General features: G+C 41.4%; 1 protein-coding gene across 1 annotated transcript in view; it reads left to right on the top strand.

Moving 5' to 3' along the window:
* Positions 1-13,939, top strand: part of BABAM2 (BRISC and BRCA1 A complex member 2) — a 364,621-nt gene that overhangs the window by 328,032 nt on the left and 22,650 nt on the right. The window contains exon 11 of the mRNA XM_033125481.1: positions 6,823-6,976. Within this exon, the coding sequence (XP_032981372.1) occupies positions 6,823-6,976 (154 nt within the window). The remainder of the gene's footprint in view (positions 1-6,822; positions 6,977-13,939) is intronic.

Below are 13,939 nucleotides of genomic sequence, written 5' to 3'. Positions count from 1 at the left end.
TCTGCACATGTAGCAGTATTGAGTATAATACTCAAGACAACACTTGAGTATTACTGGGTTTTAAATATTTTGTCAGTCTCATGGGTACGAGGTGGAATCTCGCTGAGGTTCTAGTTGACATTTCCCCTAAATGCTCCTTTCCTTTAGTTCAACGAGCACTTATTGAGTTATCTCTCCTGTGCCATGTACTGTGCTGAGGACGAGGCATACTAAGGTAACTATTATAGTGCATGGCCCCTAGCCTTAGGCACTCACAGTCTTTGCAGTGGTTCCTACCTGTGCAGGCACATCAGAATCACCTGAGGTGCTTGTCAGAAAGCAGAGGTCTGAGGCGGGGTCCCCGGTGCGCGCGGTGTGAATTCTGTGTTGATGCTTATGTTCGCTTCCAGGTGAAAAGCTCTGATCCCCTGGGAGGAGAGGCCCAGCTCATTCAGTCTGGGTTCCTTTATGTGCGTAGGGAGAGAGAGCCTGGCTCTTCACTGGCCCACTCAATAGCATCCCTTTCACTTGTGAAGGTCTTCTTGCAATTTTACGTGAATGGCTCACTGGATGTTGCGATGATTAATTTGTATCTATAAAGTACCTCAAAAGCAATTGCTAAACAAAATATAAGCAGAGGCCAGATTTCCTGTAACTTCAACTGCCAGGGACAGCTGTACGAGTTAATCTGGAAAGAAACAACAACAAAAGGAGGCGGAGACAGTGACTGAAGGGAAGGGTGCCTGAGGAAAACAACCCAGAGCTCACGCTACATCAGTTCACATGCCAGGTTCTGGTCTAGGGGTGGATAGTCAGCCGTACCTAACTTTTCAGAAGCTGAGACATATGTGGGGTGAAGTAGACAAAAGAGAAGAGAAGAGGCAAGAAAGAGAGACAGAGTTGGCTTTGGTGAGAAGTGGCAAAGGAAAAAGGAGCTGGGTAGAAAAAGAAAAAGCAGAGAATGTTTGTCGGCAGGGGGCCAACGACATGTCACACCCAATAGCCCTGGGGACCTCAACGTGCCACACTAAAGGTACATCAGCTCTTAACAGTTTGGGAGTGTGGCTCTTAGGAGACATTTGTAACAGAGCAAGCTAAGTCTTCCTTACCACTTGAGGCTGTAATGTATAATGATTTTTCCACGTGTTCTCCATCATCAAGAAAAGACTAAATTATTTTCAGTATATTTACTGGGATGTGAAGGTATATACAAAGTTTAGAAAGATTTCCATCGACATAGTTAACATTTAAGCAACATAAAGGTTTATGCTCTAGTTTTCAGAAATTTCACATATATGGAACAGTGTATAAAGCCAGCTTTAAAAAATAAAAACTAACGAGAAGGGGGAATAGAGGTAGGGAATGCATATTTATTTAGTACCTGTTCAGTTTTTGTTCAGTCCTTTAAACAGCACTACAAGGGAAGAATTCTTACCCTCATTTTGCAGGTGAGAAAATCAAGAGTCAAAGAGATGAAGTGTATTGCCTGTGGTCTCACCATTACTAGATGGGGGGCTAGGATTTGAACCCATTTTTATCTGACTCCAAAGGCTGTGCCTTTTCCCACCATACCATGCTGTCTCCTCCTATGTTAGGATTTTAAGAATTGACAGCAAAATTCAAGAAACTTCAGGCTTCAGTTTGATGTTATTAAAACCCCCAAAATAACCTGTTTGCCTGATCAAATCACACAAAAGATAGTGAAAATTTGATACAAGTTTAACAAGATCTGGTTAACATCTAGTTTCCCCGTCACTTAAATGACAGGCAGTGACGGTAAAAGACTTTTGGTGCCTTGAATAGGGATTCATCTGAACTGGAAAACTTGACTTTTCTATTTCTTGTAGACAAGTATTCTGGATATGTGGTGTTTAACTTTCTAGTGGTTAGAACCCATGTGTCTCAAAGGTTTAGTGTGTAGTTAGCTGGGGTGGTTAGTAAGTGGATGGCAGACTTCCCTAACTGGTGTGCGTGCATGGTGGGGGCGACCTGGGAATGAGCTGTGTACAGACTGCCCTTAGGAGGACTGGACCTCAGATGGAATCACTGTTGGAGGGGAGTTTACAGCAAGTCGGCATGGGGTTAAAACTATCTCCTAATGAGGTTTCGAGGAACTAGAGAGGTCTGGAAATGGGAACATAACCATGACCGCTCCAAAATGAATCCATGAGTATCTTCCCTACTGACCCAAGAGCACGGGGGGGTGGGGGGGGGGAAGCACAGGAATATATAGTTTCAAGGATTGGAGAAATGAAATAATGGCTGACTTGTGAATAATGATGAAAATATTTGATGATGTGACTCCCAGGGAAGCAATTATGGTTAACCCCTCATTTGTTTGGCATTTCCAAAGATTGAACTGTCCCACATAACTGGATTTTCCAGACAACTAAAACTTTCCTATTTATGTGCCTTGAATGTTTTTAACCATGCTCGGTGGAAATATTTCTGAAATAGATTGTACAATTATCCTGCCTTCTTGAACAGAAGCTGCAAGAAATAACATTTCCTCAGTTGCCTTTGATTGCAAGTCTGAGAAGACCTGATCAAAAGAGGTTTAAATAGTGAGGACTTGTAATCATCTCACATAACAAGAACCCCAGAGCTGGGCAGTTCCCGGCTGATGAATTCGGCAGCTCAGTGCTGCCTGGCTGACTTTCCCTCATGGTCACAAGATGGGTGCACAGCTCCAAGCCTCAGGATCTCACATGATAAGATCTAAGGCAGGAATGGGATGGGGGCTCCCTCGTACACGTGTCTTTAATCAGAGAGGAAAATATCTCTCAGAAGACCCTAGCCGACTTCCCCTTGGGTCCCACCGGCAGGACTGAATCACATTTCCCAGCCGTGGTTCTACGGAAGGCTCAGAGTGGATTTCCAGCACTTTCAGACTCTGCAGTAGGAAGGGGCTCTGCCCATAAAAAAGGATAGAGGATGGCTGTTGGGTGGGCAATCACAAAGGTCTGCCACCGTCACCAGGATTGGGGATGAGCGTCCCTCACTGGTGGCCATAACTTGACGGATGACTGAGCTTTCTTTTCCTACACTGGTTGGCCCCAGAGGGGTTCTTTTTGATTTCCTACGTCTGCTTTTATGTCTTATTCTCTCTCCTTTGTGTGAGACTGCTAGTTATCACTACTTGCTATTAATGTCCCTTGTCCTCATCTTGCCGTAATTAGATTTCTGGAAAAATCATAGAATCAAACTTGTTAGAACTATGTCTGAAACTTCCGAGTGAGTATCCGACAGCTGTCCTGTGGATCAGATACCTAGTGTCACATGTCTGTTGGCTGTTGAGGGTCCCTTTTCCATCGTTGAGGTTTTGGAGAAGTGAGGAGTTTCTTGGATCTTGTGAACTTCAATACGACTTTAATGAAGTCTTCTCGTGTTGAAAGGAGAAGCATTTGGGGGCAGTTAAGCTTGTTTGCTGGAGAAGGTAAGATTGCATCCGTTCATCTGAACCCCAGCGTGGTTTGGAGAGGCAGCATTCAGCTCCCTCGCCAAGCTGCATGGCAGGTGGTGACTTGGACAGCATCACGAGCTCAGGGACCACGACTAGTGGGACTGTCACTGCAGCCACAGTCCAGCACGAGGCAGGGTGGTGCAGAGTTTAATTATGCCCGCCCTCTGCCAGGCGGCAGAGCCCTGTGAAGGAGTCCCGGGAACTGCCCATGCGGTACAGACTTAGAAGTGCTTGGGTGTGACTTGTCTCAACGAGTTCTAATGCTTCAAAAATGGTTATTGAGATTATACTGGACAAGTGAGGACCATCCCTTCTGTGGATAGAGAGCTGACCAAAATTCAGTTTTTGTATACAGGAAATAGAAAGCAGTTGTCAAAATAATACCGACAGTGAGTAACTGGACCAAATGGAATGATTCTACTCCAGGATTCAAACCTGAGTCTGTGGTTAGTTTGGGTTCTAAGGAAGCAAATGGTTAAAATGTTTCATTTTGACAGAGCTGAAACTAGGAGCGCAAGCTGCTTTGGACCTGGAAGTTCCTTCAGAGCAAGTTAGCTGTTTGAAGGCCTAATGTCACTATTTTAGTATGTATCAGAAACCATGAGTTAGCCTATAGGCAAATGTTAAGTGACAGAAACATTGGGGATAAGGAAAACAGGTTTTATTTTTCTTTAGTCCTGACTAATTTGTACCATTCAAGTCATCATTACGAGAAGAATGTAAAGTATTTGTCCTAAGTGTTTTCATTATTAACTCCTTCTTATGAATAGAACATTTTTAAAGAAGCCAGCCATTCTTTCATTGACTGTTGATTGATACAGACAGGATACAACTTAGTTAAATTGAGCCAAATATTTATATTTTTCTAATTTTTCCTCATATGTGGATTTCTGATTTTATCTCTGAAGTAACCATTCCTGCTCCGCTAATAATGCAGCCACTGTGTTCAAATTTTAATATTGGCTTCAACTATACCTTTGTTAGAAAAATCTCTGTGGAGTATAAACTTGTAATCAGTACTTTTAGGGGATTGTGGTACATCCAGCATATAGCTGGCTGGAATTTTTTTTTTTTTTTAAATCAGAACAATGCACTTGGGCATTGAACAATGCTTGGGTATTTAATGGGGACAGAGTGGATGATTCAGAACTAGGTGGGAAAATCATTTTTCAGCGTATCAAAGTACCAGCAACTCATTTTCAACAAAACAGAATAACAGGAACAAAAAATATAATGCATTCCAAAGCCCCAAAAAGCTGGTAGCGTGAGAATCATGAAACCTGTGGTATTATCTGTGTTATTTTGATACTGATAGGTGACCATGTTTGTGTTAAATTTGTAAATTATTGCCGTTGAATTCTATCATTTTTGAAGGGAAGCTTTCATGTTACATACTTTTCACCAGGGCTATTGGTGATTGTTTTCAGGGTTAATCTGAATCTTGTTTTGTATTTGGAAATTTACACATAATGTAAACATAATTTAAGTACATGTAAATAGGCATTTTTTCTAAAATTAGTCAGAAAAAATAAAATTAGTACTCAGAAAAGATATAAATTTATTTTAGAAAGCAGTACTTATTCCAAATGACTGAAAATGTTACAGATCATGTTTTGTAATATGGAGGGATTCAAAAGGGTCTTCTGAATCAGATTATTTATAATTTGAATTAGTCGGTTTTTTATACTTTGTATTGTTCCTTTATGTTACTAAATCTCTGCTTTGGCACAAATAGACATTGAGACTGCGCTGAGGCGGAAAATTTGACTAAAGAGTGGACATTCAAAATCTTGCCACTTTTCTTTGGTTGTGGTATGATTCACATGTAGAAACCCCCTGCAGCGCTGAGTCAGAGATACTCACTCAGAGGTCTAAAAGGCACTACCAACTGGACAATTTTTTTTTTTCCAGTTTACTACAAATCTAACTTTTTTCCTTCAAGAAATCACCTTGGATGCTAAGAGAACCTAGTCCAAGTCCAATGTCCCCCTAAACTGCCGTGGTGATAGATGTATGCGTAACTATCTAGTACACATTTTGTTTCATATATTTGCCTCATGTCACCAAAAAGATGAACCTTGTCCATCCTTCACAGTAGACACTTGAACTGAGTGAATTGAAATCATGACGTAGTGAGTGTGGCGAACAGGTTATACCAGTATCCTTAAGAGCAGCAGGCAACGTGGCCCAGGAGAGGAGCTTAGGGTTTAAATCAGGGGACTAAGTCTGAGTCCTGCCCCGGCCTCGCTGTGGCATGAGCACGTTAATAAACCTCTTGTTTGGAGTCTCAGGTTTGTTCATCTGTTAAATGCAGGTGGTAAAAAGAATTCCTGCCTCACAGAGTTACACGTATCAACTTAGAAAAAGTGTGTACTTTATCTACAGAGAAGTACTCTGTAAAGCTAGAAAACTCTATACACATTTTCCTTGTCGTTATTTTTGGTAAATTACTATGCCTGTTCTTTGTCCTAGAAGTGGGTAACATTCACCCAAATATACATTATCTACTTTGAGGAATGCGCTACTGAAACAATCTGTGTTTCTAATGATGGTTTGCCTCAACTAAAATAAGTGTGATTCTCTTTTCAAAAATGGAGCTAAAGAACCCCCAAATGAACAGCTAAAGCACCTAATATTGGCTCATAGCAAAGACTAGAATCAGTCTGTACTGTCACAGTAGACATGAGTGGAGCTCCAACCTGTGCCTGGTGCTTTCTCTCACAGAGCTCCCACTGACTTAGGAGGTATATATGGTAACTACAGAAAAACCTGGAGCTGCTCAGCACCAAAATTCACTGCTGGATTGGAAGTAAAGTGGCAACTTTATTTTTTTCTGGTGGTTCAGTTGCCATGTCCTATAAAATAGAAAGATTATCACCTGCCCTCTTGATAATCCCCTTTCCAAATTCATTCTTGAAGGATAGTCTTTATCCCACTTCCTGAATCAAATTATAGGGGAGGAAGACTTCCCAACCTTTGAAGAGTTCATACTATGATGGAGACTTACAACGGGTATCCCACTTACCCCGCTGTGGAATACAGGGCAAGGCACGTGCCGCAGGAGAAGTTCAGATGGCTGAGGGCGGCCAGCGTCTGTAAACGTCTCAGAGCATTCCTTCAGCACCCGCACCTCATGCCTCATCTTGGTTAAGTTTTCATCTGCCTGTGATTTGCGTCTCCACCTATATTGTAACTCCGGGAAGGCAGGGAAGGAATCTTGTATTTCTTGGTCCCTCTCTCCACTCCTTTGAACTAAGTCTCAGCCAGTATTTGTGGTTTAAATAGAGTCGTGTACCCAACATTCAGCTTTAGCCCCCCCCAAGGTTGTATTAAGATGCATTTAAACCCTAACTTTCTTTTCCTTTCTTCTGTGTTTGCAGTTGACCTGCCCCTGTTTTTTCCTCGAGACCAGCCGACTCTCACATTTCAGTCTGTCTATCACTTCACCAACAGTGGACAGCTTTATTCCCAGGCCCAAAAAAATTATCCATACAGCCCCAGATGGGATGGAAATGAAATGGCCAAAAGAGCAAAGTAAGTGAATCCATTGTTATTTTCTACAGGTCAGAACATTTTGTTGATCTAGTTCAGGGGTTAGCAAACTGTTGCCCACAAGCTGAATCCTGTCCCGTGCCTGTTTTTATAAATAAATATTTATTAAAACGCAGCCACACCCATTTCTTATTTTCTGTGGTTGTTTTCATGTTATAGTGGCAGAATCATTACAACAGACAGCATATGGCCTACAAACCCAAAAAGATTTGTTCTTTGGCCCTTTACAGAAAAATCTTGCCAAACCCTTATCTAGCCTCGTCAGGTAGACTGCGTTGTTTGTTTTTTCAATGGATCACAGGATTTATAAGAAATCTACCTCTATTTAGATTAGAGAAGTACTATGTGGGAATTAGAGTTCTGGACAAATGGTGTTGATGATGAAAATGTTGACAGCTACTTTCATTTTTTTTTTTTTTAATGGAAAATTTCAGCTGGCAGTAAACAAATCGATTTTTTGCTCAGTAGTCAATACATGGACCCGGTACCTAGTTTTTCACATGGAATTGTAATGTCTTTGAAGGAACAGATGAATTGTGTATCTCATTGTATCTCTGCAGTCAGTGCCTAAAGTAGGGCCTGCATCGTCCTTGATTAATTAAATGAATGGCTACATAAATAGCTTAGAACTATCAAAATCCCAATGGAAGTAGGTTGGGAATTTGATAGATGTTGAAGTTAGCTAGAGTTTGACGTTTAGAATTACAAAGCCTCTCTGTGGAAAGCTTTCACCAGTCATATGAAATAGGTAAATGTAGAAATATGCTGAGTGTTTTTTATAGGTAAGACTTCAGTATATGGAACACCACTGTTCATGAACCATGGCCTCCTAGACTGAAGCAACAGTGGATCAAAATCATGATTTATTTTCAAAAATAAATCATAGTTAGTGTGGCAGGCGGTTATTACTTTATTACTCTGAACAGCCATGTGCTCACATGTGTGATCCCAGCTGAAGGGGATCAAGCGCCAGAGAATCAAGACTATCTGTTAAGCACCCTCTTCATTCACTCATCCAGTATTTACTGAGCATCTGCCATGTTCCAGGCAGGGTGCATCATGCTGGGGACACAATGACAAGCAAATTAGAAGTTATCCATGTCGTCATGGAATCTATAGCCCAGCAAGAGAGAGCAAAGCCTCCATCATACCAAACTTCCAACGGTTTGAAAGTACCTACTAACAAAACCTGGCCTTCCAGACCTACAATGCGCTTGTTTAGTAGGACGAGCCTCATGCCTTGCTCATGCCTCCCCGTCCCTGAGGTGACCTCTTTCCCTCCCAGGGAGAGGGCCTGCTGGTATCTCCTTTACTTCCTGTAGCACAAGACCTTCACTTACAGCAGGAGCTCTTTTAAATAACGGCAGAGGGGCTTCCTCTAGAAACCCAGGCCTCCCGAGACTCTTCTGTGGAACCCAGACCTGTTGGTATCTGAAACTTCAGTACACACTGTCTCCCTGTATTTGTCCTTTTTGTCCCGGATGCCTAAGTTCTATTTAAGGAATAAAAACAAGCACATGCAAATGTAACTGATAACAGTGGTTAAGACTTACATATCTTGAACTAGACTTGAAAAAAGGGATTATAAAGTAAGTTTTATGTTTGAGGTATTGCAATTGTTTAACTTTCTGGGCTTTCCTTGTGTCTGCATAGGATCTGCCCTGAGAAGATGGGCTGCTATTTGTGGTATGTGCTATGGAGTCTGAACCAGTGTATTTGTGGTTTCCATGGCAAAGGCAGTGTGTGTGTGTGTGTGTGTGTGTGTGTGTGTGTGTGTGTGTGTGCAGACATTTTAGCATGTATGAATTGAGTCTTTAAGGAGTTGCAGACCACAAGCCTGTGATTTCAGTATAGGAATATATATCATAAGTGTAGCCTGTTTATCTTAACAGATTGGTTCAGAGTTGCAAGAGACATTTGCTTTATGTTAACACCAGTCTAAAGAAAACATCTGAAGTAATGTTGAAAAAATCTGCTTTCTACTGGAGTAAGATGGATCCATTTTAAATGTAATAAAAGAGAAAGCCAGCAGCTCATGCTAGGAAGAAGAAATAGTTTCAAATCTCCCTTCTTAAATTGAGTTGAGTAACTTCGCTGGCCTCTATCAGAATGCCAGGTCCGAATGGATAAACATAACCGGGTCACTCATTATCCTACAGGATAGCCTTGAGGTTGGTGAGGAAGGTTGGAGAGAAAGGACAGAAAGAGAGAAAGGTCAACTACAGCATTCCTTACACGCCCTGTTTCTTTGTCCTGTGAAAATATTGTATGTACACAGTGCATAAAAGGCTATAATTCACTTCGAGAGCTCTGCCCATGACATAAACACTCTCATGGTTTATGAACAGCAGTGGAGCCCTTTGAGTGGAGTCAGCTGTTTATTCTCTCCTATAGAGCAAAATTCTAAACATGTGAACTCAGAAAGGATACTCGCTGGCACTGGCCACGGCTTTTCCTACCATGTGTGCTTCTGGCTCATGGCTGTACGGAAAATTCTGCCCTCACAAGCGAAATGCCCTCTACTGGGTGAGCCCAGGCTTTGGGGTCATGCATGTCCCAGTTCCTATCGTAAGGTCTAATCCTGTAAGCTCTGTGGCCTTGGGCAGGGCTCTTAACCCCTCTGAACTTCATTCTGTAAAACAGGTCTCTACTCCTCCCTATTGGATAGGCTTGATTTGATGGGTCAATCAATGAATGGACCTGGGTAGGAGCCCTGGATTTAGCTTCTGCTGTTGCCCACGGTGCCTTTGCTCCCTCCTTTCCTCCCTTTTTCTGCCCCTTCAAATCTACTCATCCTTCAGCGTTCTTCCTTAGGGTCTTGCCCACGCACGCCAACTTGCGGGAAGCTCTTTCCCCACCTCCCAGTCTTGGCCGACTATTGGTCATACACTGCTTTGAAATCTCATTTGTATTATTCTTTGATTTTTCCCATCTTAGTATATATCTCATTTACTTAATTATGAGTTTTCTGAAGGCAAGTGCTTTGAATATGTATCTTTTTTAAAGATATACATTAAGTGTAATTTACATACAATGACGTAGACAGATTTAGGTATATCTTTTGTTGGAGTTTTGACAATTACCTTCTACCTCTTTCCAATTAGTCTCCTCATTCCCAAGACAACCACAGTTTGATTTCTATTATCATGTCTTAGTTTTCCCTCTTCTAGATAGTTCTTATAAATTCAATAATACAGATTGTACTCTTCTGTGTTATTTGTGTTCAAAACACAAAAAACAGATTTATCTGTTATGGCATTCCTTTTTTAATGCCAACTAATATTTTATTCAATGAATATACCATAATTTATTAATCTATTCATTTGCATATGCATATTTGGGTTCTTTCCAGTTCGGAGGATTTTATGAATAGAGCTGCTATGAACATTCTTGTATAAGCCATTTTGTAGACTTACATTTTCAATTCCGTAGGTAAAAAAATACCTGGGAGTGAGAGTATGTGTATGATTATAAGAAACTGACAAGCTTTTTCCAAAGTCCTTATACCGCTTTACACTCGCACTGGCAACATACAGGGTTCCAGTTGTTCTATATCTTCTCCAACACGTGCTGTTGTCAGTCTTTTTAATTTTAGCTATTCCAGAGGGGACAAAGTGATATCTTATTGTGTTTTTAATTTTGATTTCCTAATGATTAATGTTATGTTGAGCATCTTTTCATGTGTTTATTAATATATCTTCATTTGTGAAGTGTCTGTTCAAATTTTGCCTGTGTTTAATTGGGTTGTTGGTCTTTTGAGTATTGAGTTTTAAGAGTTCTTTTATATTGTCAGATATATGTAATACAAATATTTTTCCCAATCTGTGGCTTGCTTTTTCATTTTCTTAACAGTGTCTTTTGATGAGCAGATAATTTTTATTTTTAATGAAATCTGTTTTATCAATGTTTTCTTTTTATGTTCATGTTTTTTATAGCCTCATAATTATTTGCCTACCAGAAGGTCACAAAGAGATTTTTCTATTTTTTTCTTGAAGCTTTGGTTTAACATTAATGTCTATGATCCATCTCAAATTAATTTTTGTGTATGATATAATATTGAGACTGAAGTCAGTTTTTGGTTTATATATATCTAGGTATTCCAGCAAAAAATTGTTAAAAAAACACTATTCTTTCCCCATCGAATTACCTTCATGCCTTTGTCAAAATAAGTTGACCATATATGAGGGGGTCCATTTCAGGACACTCTATTCTATTCCATCAATCTGTTTTTCTATTTGAATACCAGTGTTTCTTAAAATCAGGAAATGTACATTCTCCCTCTTTGTTCTTTTTAAAGATTGTTTTGACTATTCTAGGTCCTTTGCATTTCCATGTAAATTTTAGAATCAGTTTGCTAATTCCAGCCCCTACTACACCTCAAAAAAAGAAGAAAAGTCTTCTGAGATTTTGATTGGGATGATTTTATTAGACTTTATTTACCAGCTGTTCTAGTAGATAGCAATACAAATGATTTTTCTGTATTAACCTGGTATCCGATGACATTGCTAAATTCCCTGTTACTCCTGAGCTCTAACAGTGGTTTTTACTCCTGGGGGGAGGAAAGAGCTTGTTAAAAGATAGCAGAGTTTGCATTGCCTTCTTCACATGCACCCCAGTAAACAGTCCCCCAACCTCAGTGACGGGGCCAGAGATTCTTAAGTTCTAGGCCACTCCATCCATGGTTGCTAGCCCCTGTGGGTGTGTCTGCTTGGTGCCAGCACAACCTGTTTGAAAAGTGGAAAAATCCACCCTTTAGTTGTTTAATCTACATAAACCCAACTGTCACTTAAAAAAAAAAAAACAACTGATCCCACTAGTTACCTACTTAGGATCTTGTACGTAGCTTCTGCATGTATAGAAGAAGGCATCAAATGATTTTTTTGTAATCTTTTCTAGTCTGACAAATCTACGAATACGTGGAGTGAGTTTTCTATGAATTTCATTGTATAAAGCATCAGGTTGATCCTAGAGGCCTAAATAGGTTCTTAGAATAGAATTTAACCCCAAAATCACCTACTGCAATAGCTTGTCACGCATTAAGTCCATTATATAAATGGAATTACTAAAGAACATTTCAAAAAAATATCTTCTCAGTCAACACATGGGAATAATTTATCATGAACCTACCAAAATCATCTGTTGTTTCTGTTCTTGCCTCAAGGTCAGAAAAAGATGTTATTTTCTTATTTAGAAACCTATCCAAGCACTCCCAAAGCAGTCCATGATTTCCCATATGTTGCGCTTCACCATGCATACCTTTGTTATTTGTCATCCGCTTGTCTCTGCAGAATAACTTTCTCTTTTAAGAATTTTACAAAAATGGTACATTCCGGACTATTTCAATTATTTTTCATTTTTGATACCTTAGTATTCCCAAAGACACTGTTTTCCTTAAACTTCTCATTAGCTGACAAATGCTTCAATCCAGCCTTATGCATTAGTCCTCTAAATAAAATAGATAAAAGTAGATCTCCTCTCTTTGATTCAAGAGAAGGAGGTCGATGTCCCCATCTGATTTACACCCCACCCCTGTGGCCTCTGAGGATACCAGGGAACACAGTGTGGAAATCCCAGTTCTAAGAGTACTTCACAGCCGGGTCACGGGAGCCCTGAGGCCTGAGAATTCTTTGGGGAGTAAGGGTGGGCTGCGGGAGGGAGTGTTCATGAAGTGTAAGTGGTTATACTGTGAGCCTATTTATGCATTTATTTCTCCAGGCGTTAATCACTCATTTCTTCGCCCTTTCATTGGTAGCTCTTTAGGGCAGCTCAAATTATTTTGTTTCTGTTGAGGTTTAGCTGCAGAGTCAGGCAGTGAGCTGGCCAGAGGGAGCCCCAGCTGAACCAGCTATCGAACCTGGGTATCCAACCCCTCCCCCGTTAGGGTAATCCCTGGTGGGGACTTTGCAGCCCTCTCCCTGGACTGCTACTCCCCACGCCTCACCTCTCCTCTTTATATGTCTGTATTTCTGGAGCTCCCATCTGGCACCCAGGGGTAGGGGGATGACTAGGAAGGTAAGATCTGTGACCAGCTGTGGTTGCTCACCCCCACAGCCCCTCTACAAGGGGGAGCAGCTGCCCGACTGAGCCACTCTGGACTGAGCCGCTCTGGACGGGAAGGGTAACTGGGAGCAGGACTAGCACTGGGGCGAACAAAGCTACCAGGAGCTCTGCCGCAGGGGGCCCAGTGGGGCCAGACCTTAGTGACAGAACCTGCAGCCCAACTGCTGCTATGATTCATGGGTTTTCTTTTTTCTTTTGTTTTGCCTTGAGTTTCCTAGGAATAGTTCCCTTTTAAAAAATCCCAACTTCATCTTAGCTGAACTCCCCTCAGGAGAGAAGAGGGAATTTTCCAGGCCCAGCCCAGGAGAGCTCGGGCAACTGGAGTACCCTGAGAGCACAGGAAAGGAACCGGTGCAGGTAAGCCCACTGAGGAATTGAGGAAAGCCGAAGTGGCCAAAGCCTCCCACTCACCCGCACGCCCTGGGCGTCTGCGTGGGCAAGTTCACCTGTCCCTCCTGGGGTTTAGAAATATAGACGCTGTGCAGAGAAAAATACAGCAAATAAATAACATGGCGTTTGGGGAGCCTTGAACTCTCAAAGAGAATCTTTTCGGAAAGTATCTTCAAGGGATTTGGTTTGTTTTTTCTTTCAGAAGAGAGCACAACAGAGATGGGGAGGAATCCAGATCTGCCTGAGGTCCAGGCATCCTCTCCAAATTGCGTAGGTCAGAGAGAACATGTTATTTATTAGAACTTGACATCTGTTGCTGTGAAATGATAAGCTCCATTAAAAAGCCCGGCCATCAATTACTGCTAATACAGCCCTCATCCAGACTAAGCTGCTTACCATCCTTTCAGGCTGTACCAGGCACAGGGCGTTTACCACCCAGCGCAGACAGCTCACTCCCCTTTGGAAGGACCCCTCAGACTATCTTTTCCAGGTCCT

The sequence above is a fragment of the Rhinolophus ferrumequinum genome, chromosome 13, assembly GCF_004115265.2.
Source record: "Rhinolophus ferrumequinum isolate MPI-CBG mRhiFer1 chromosome 13, mRhiFer1_v1.p, whole genome shotgun sequence".
NCBI classification, from domain to species: domain Eukaryota; kingdom Metazoa; phylum Chordata; class Mammalia; order Chiroptera; family Rhinolophidae; genus Rhinolophus; species Rhinolophus ferrumequinum.
The sequence above is the reverse complement of the archived record's forward strand: the minus strand, read 5'-3'. Positions and strand labels throughout refer to the sequence as shown.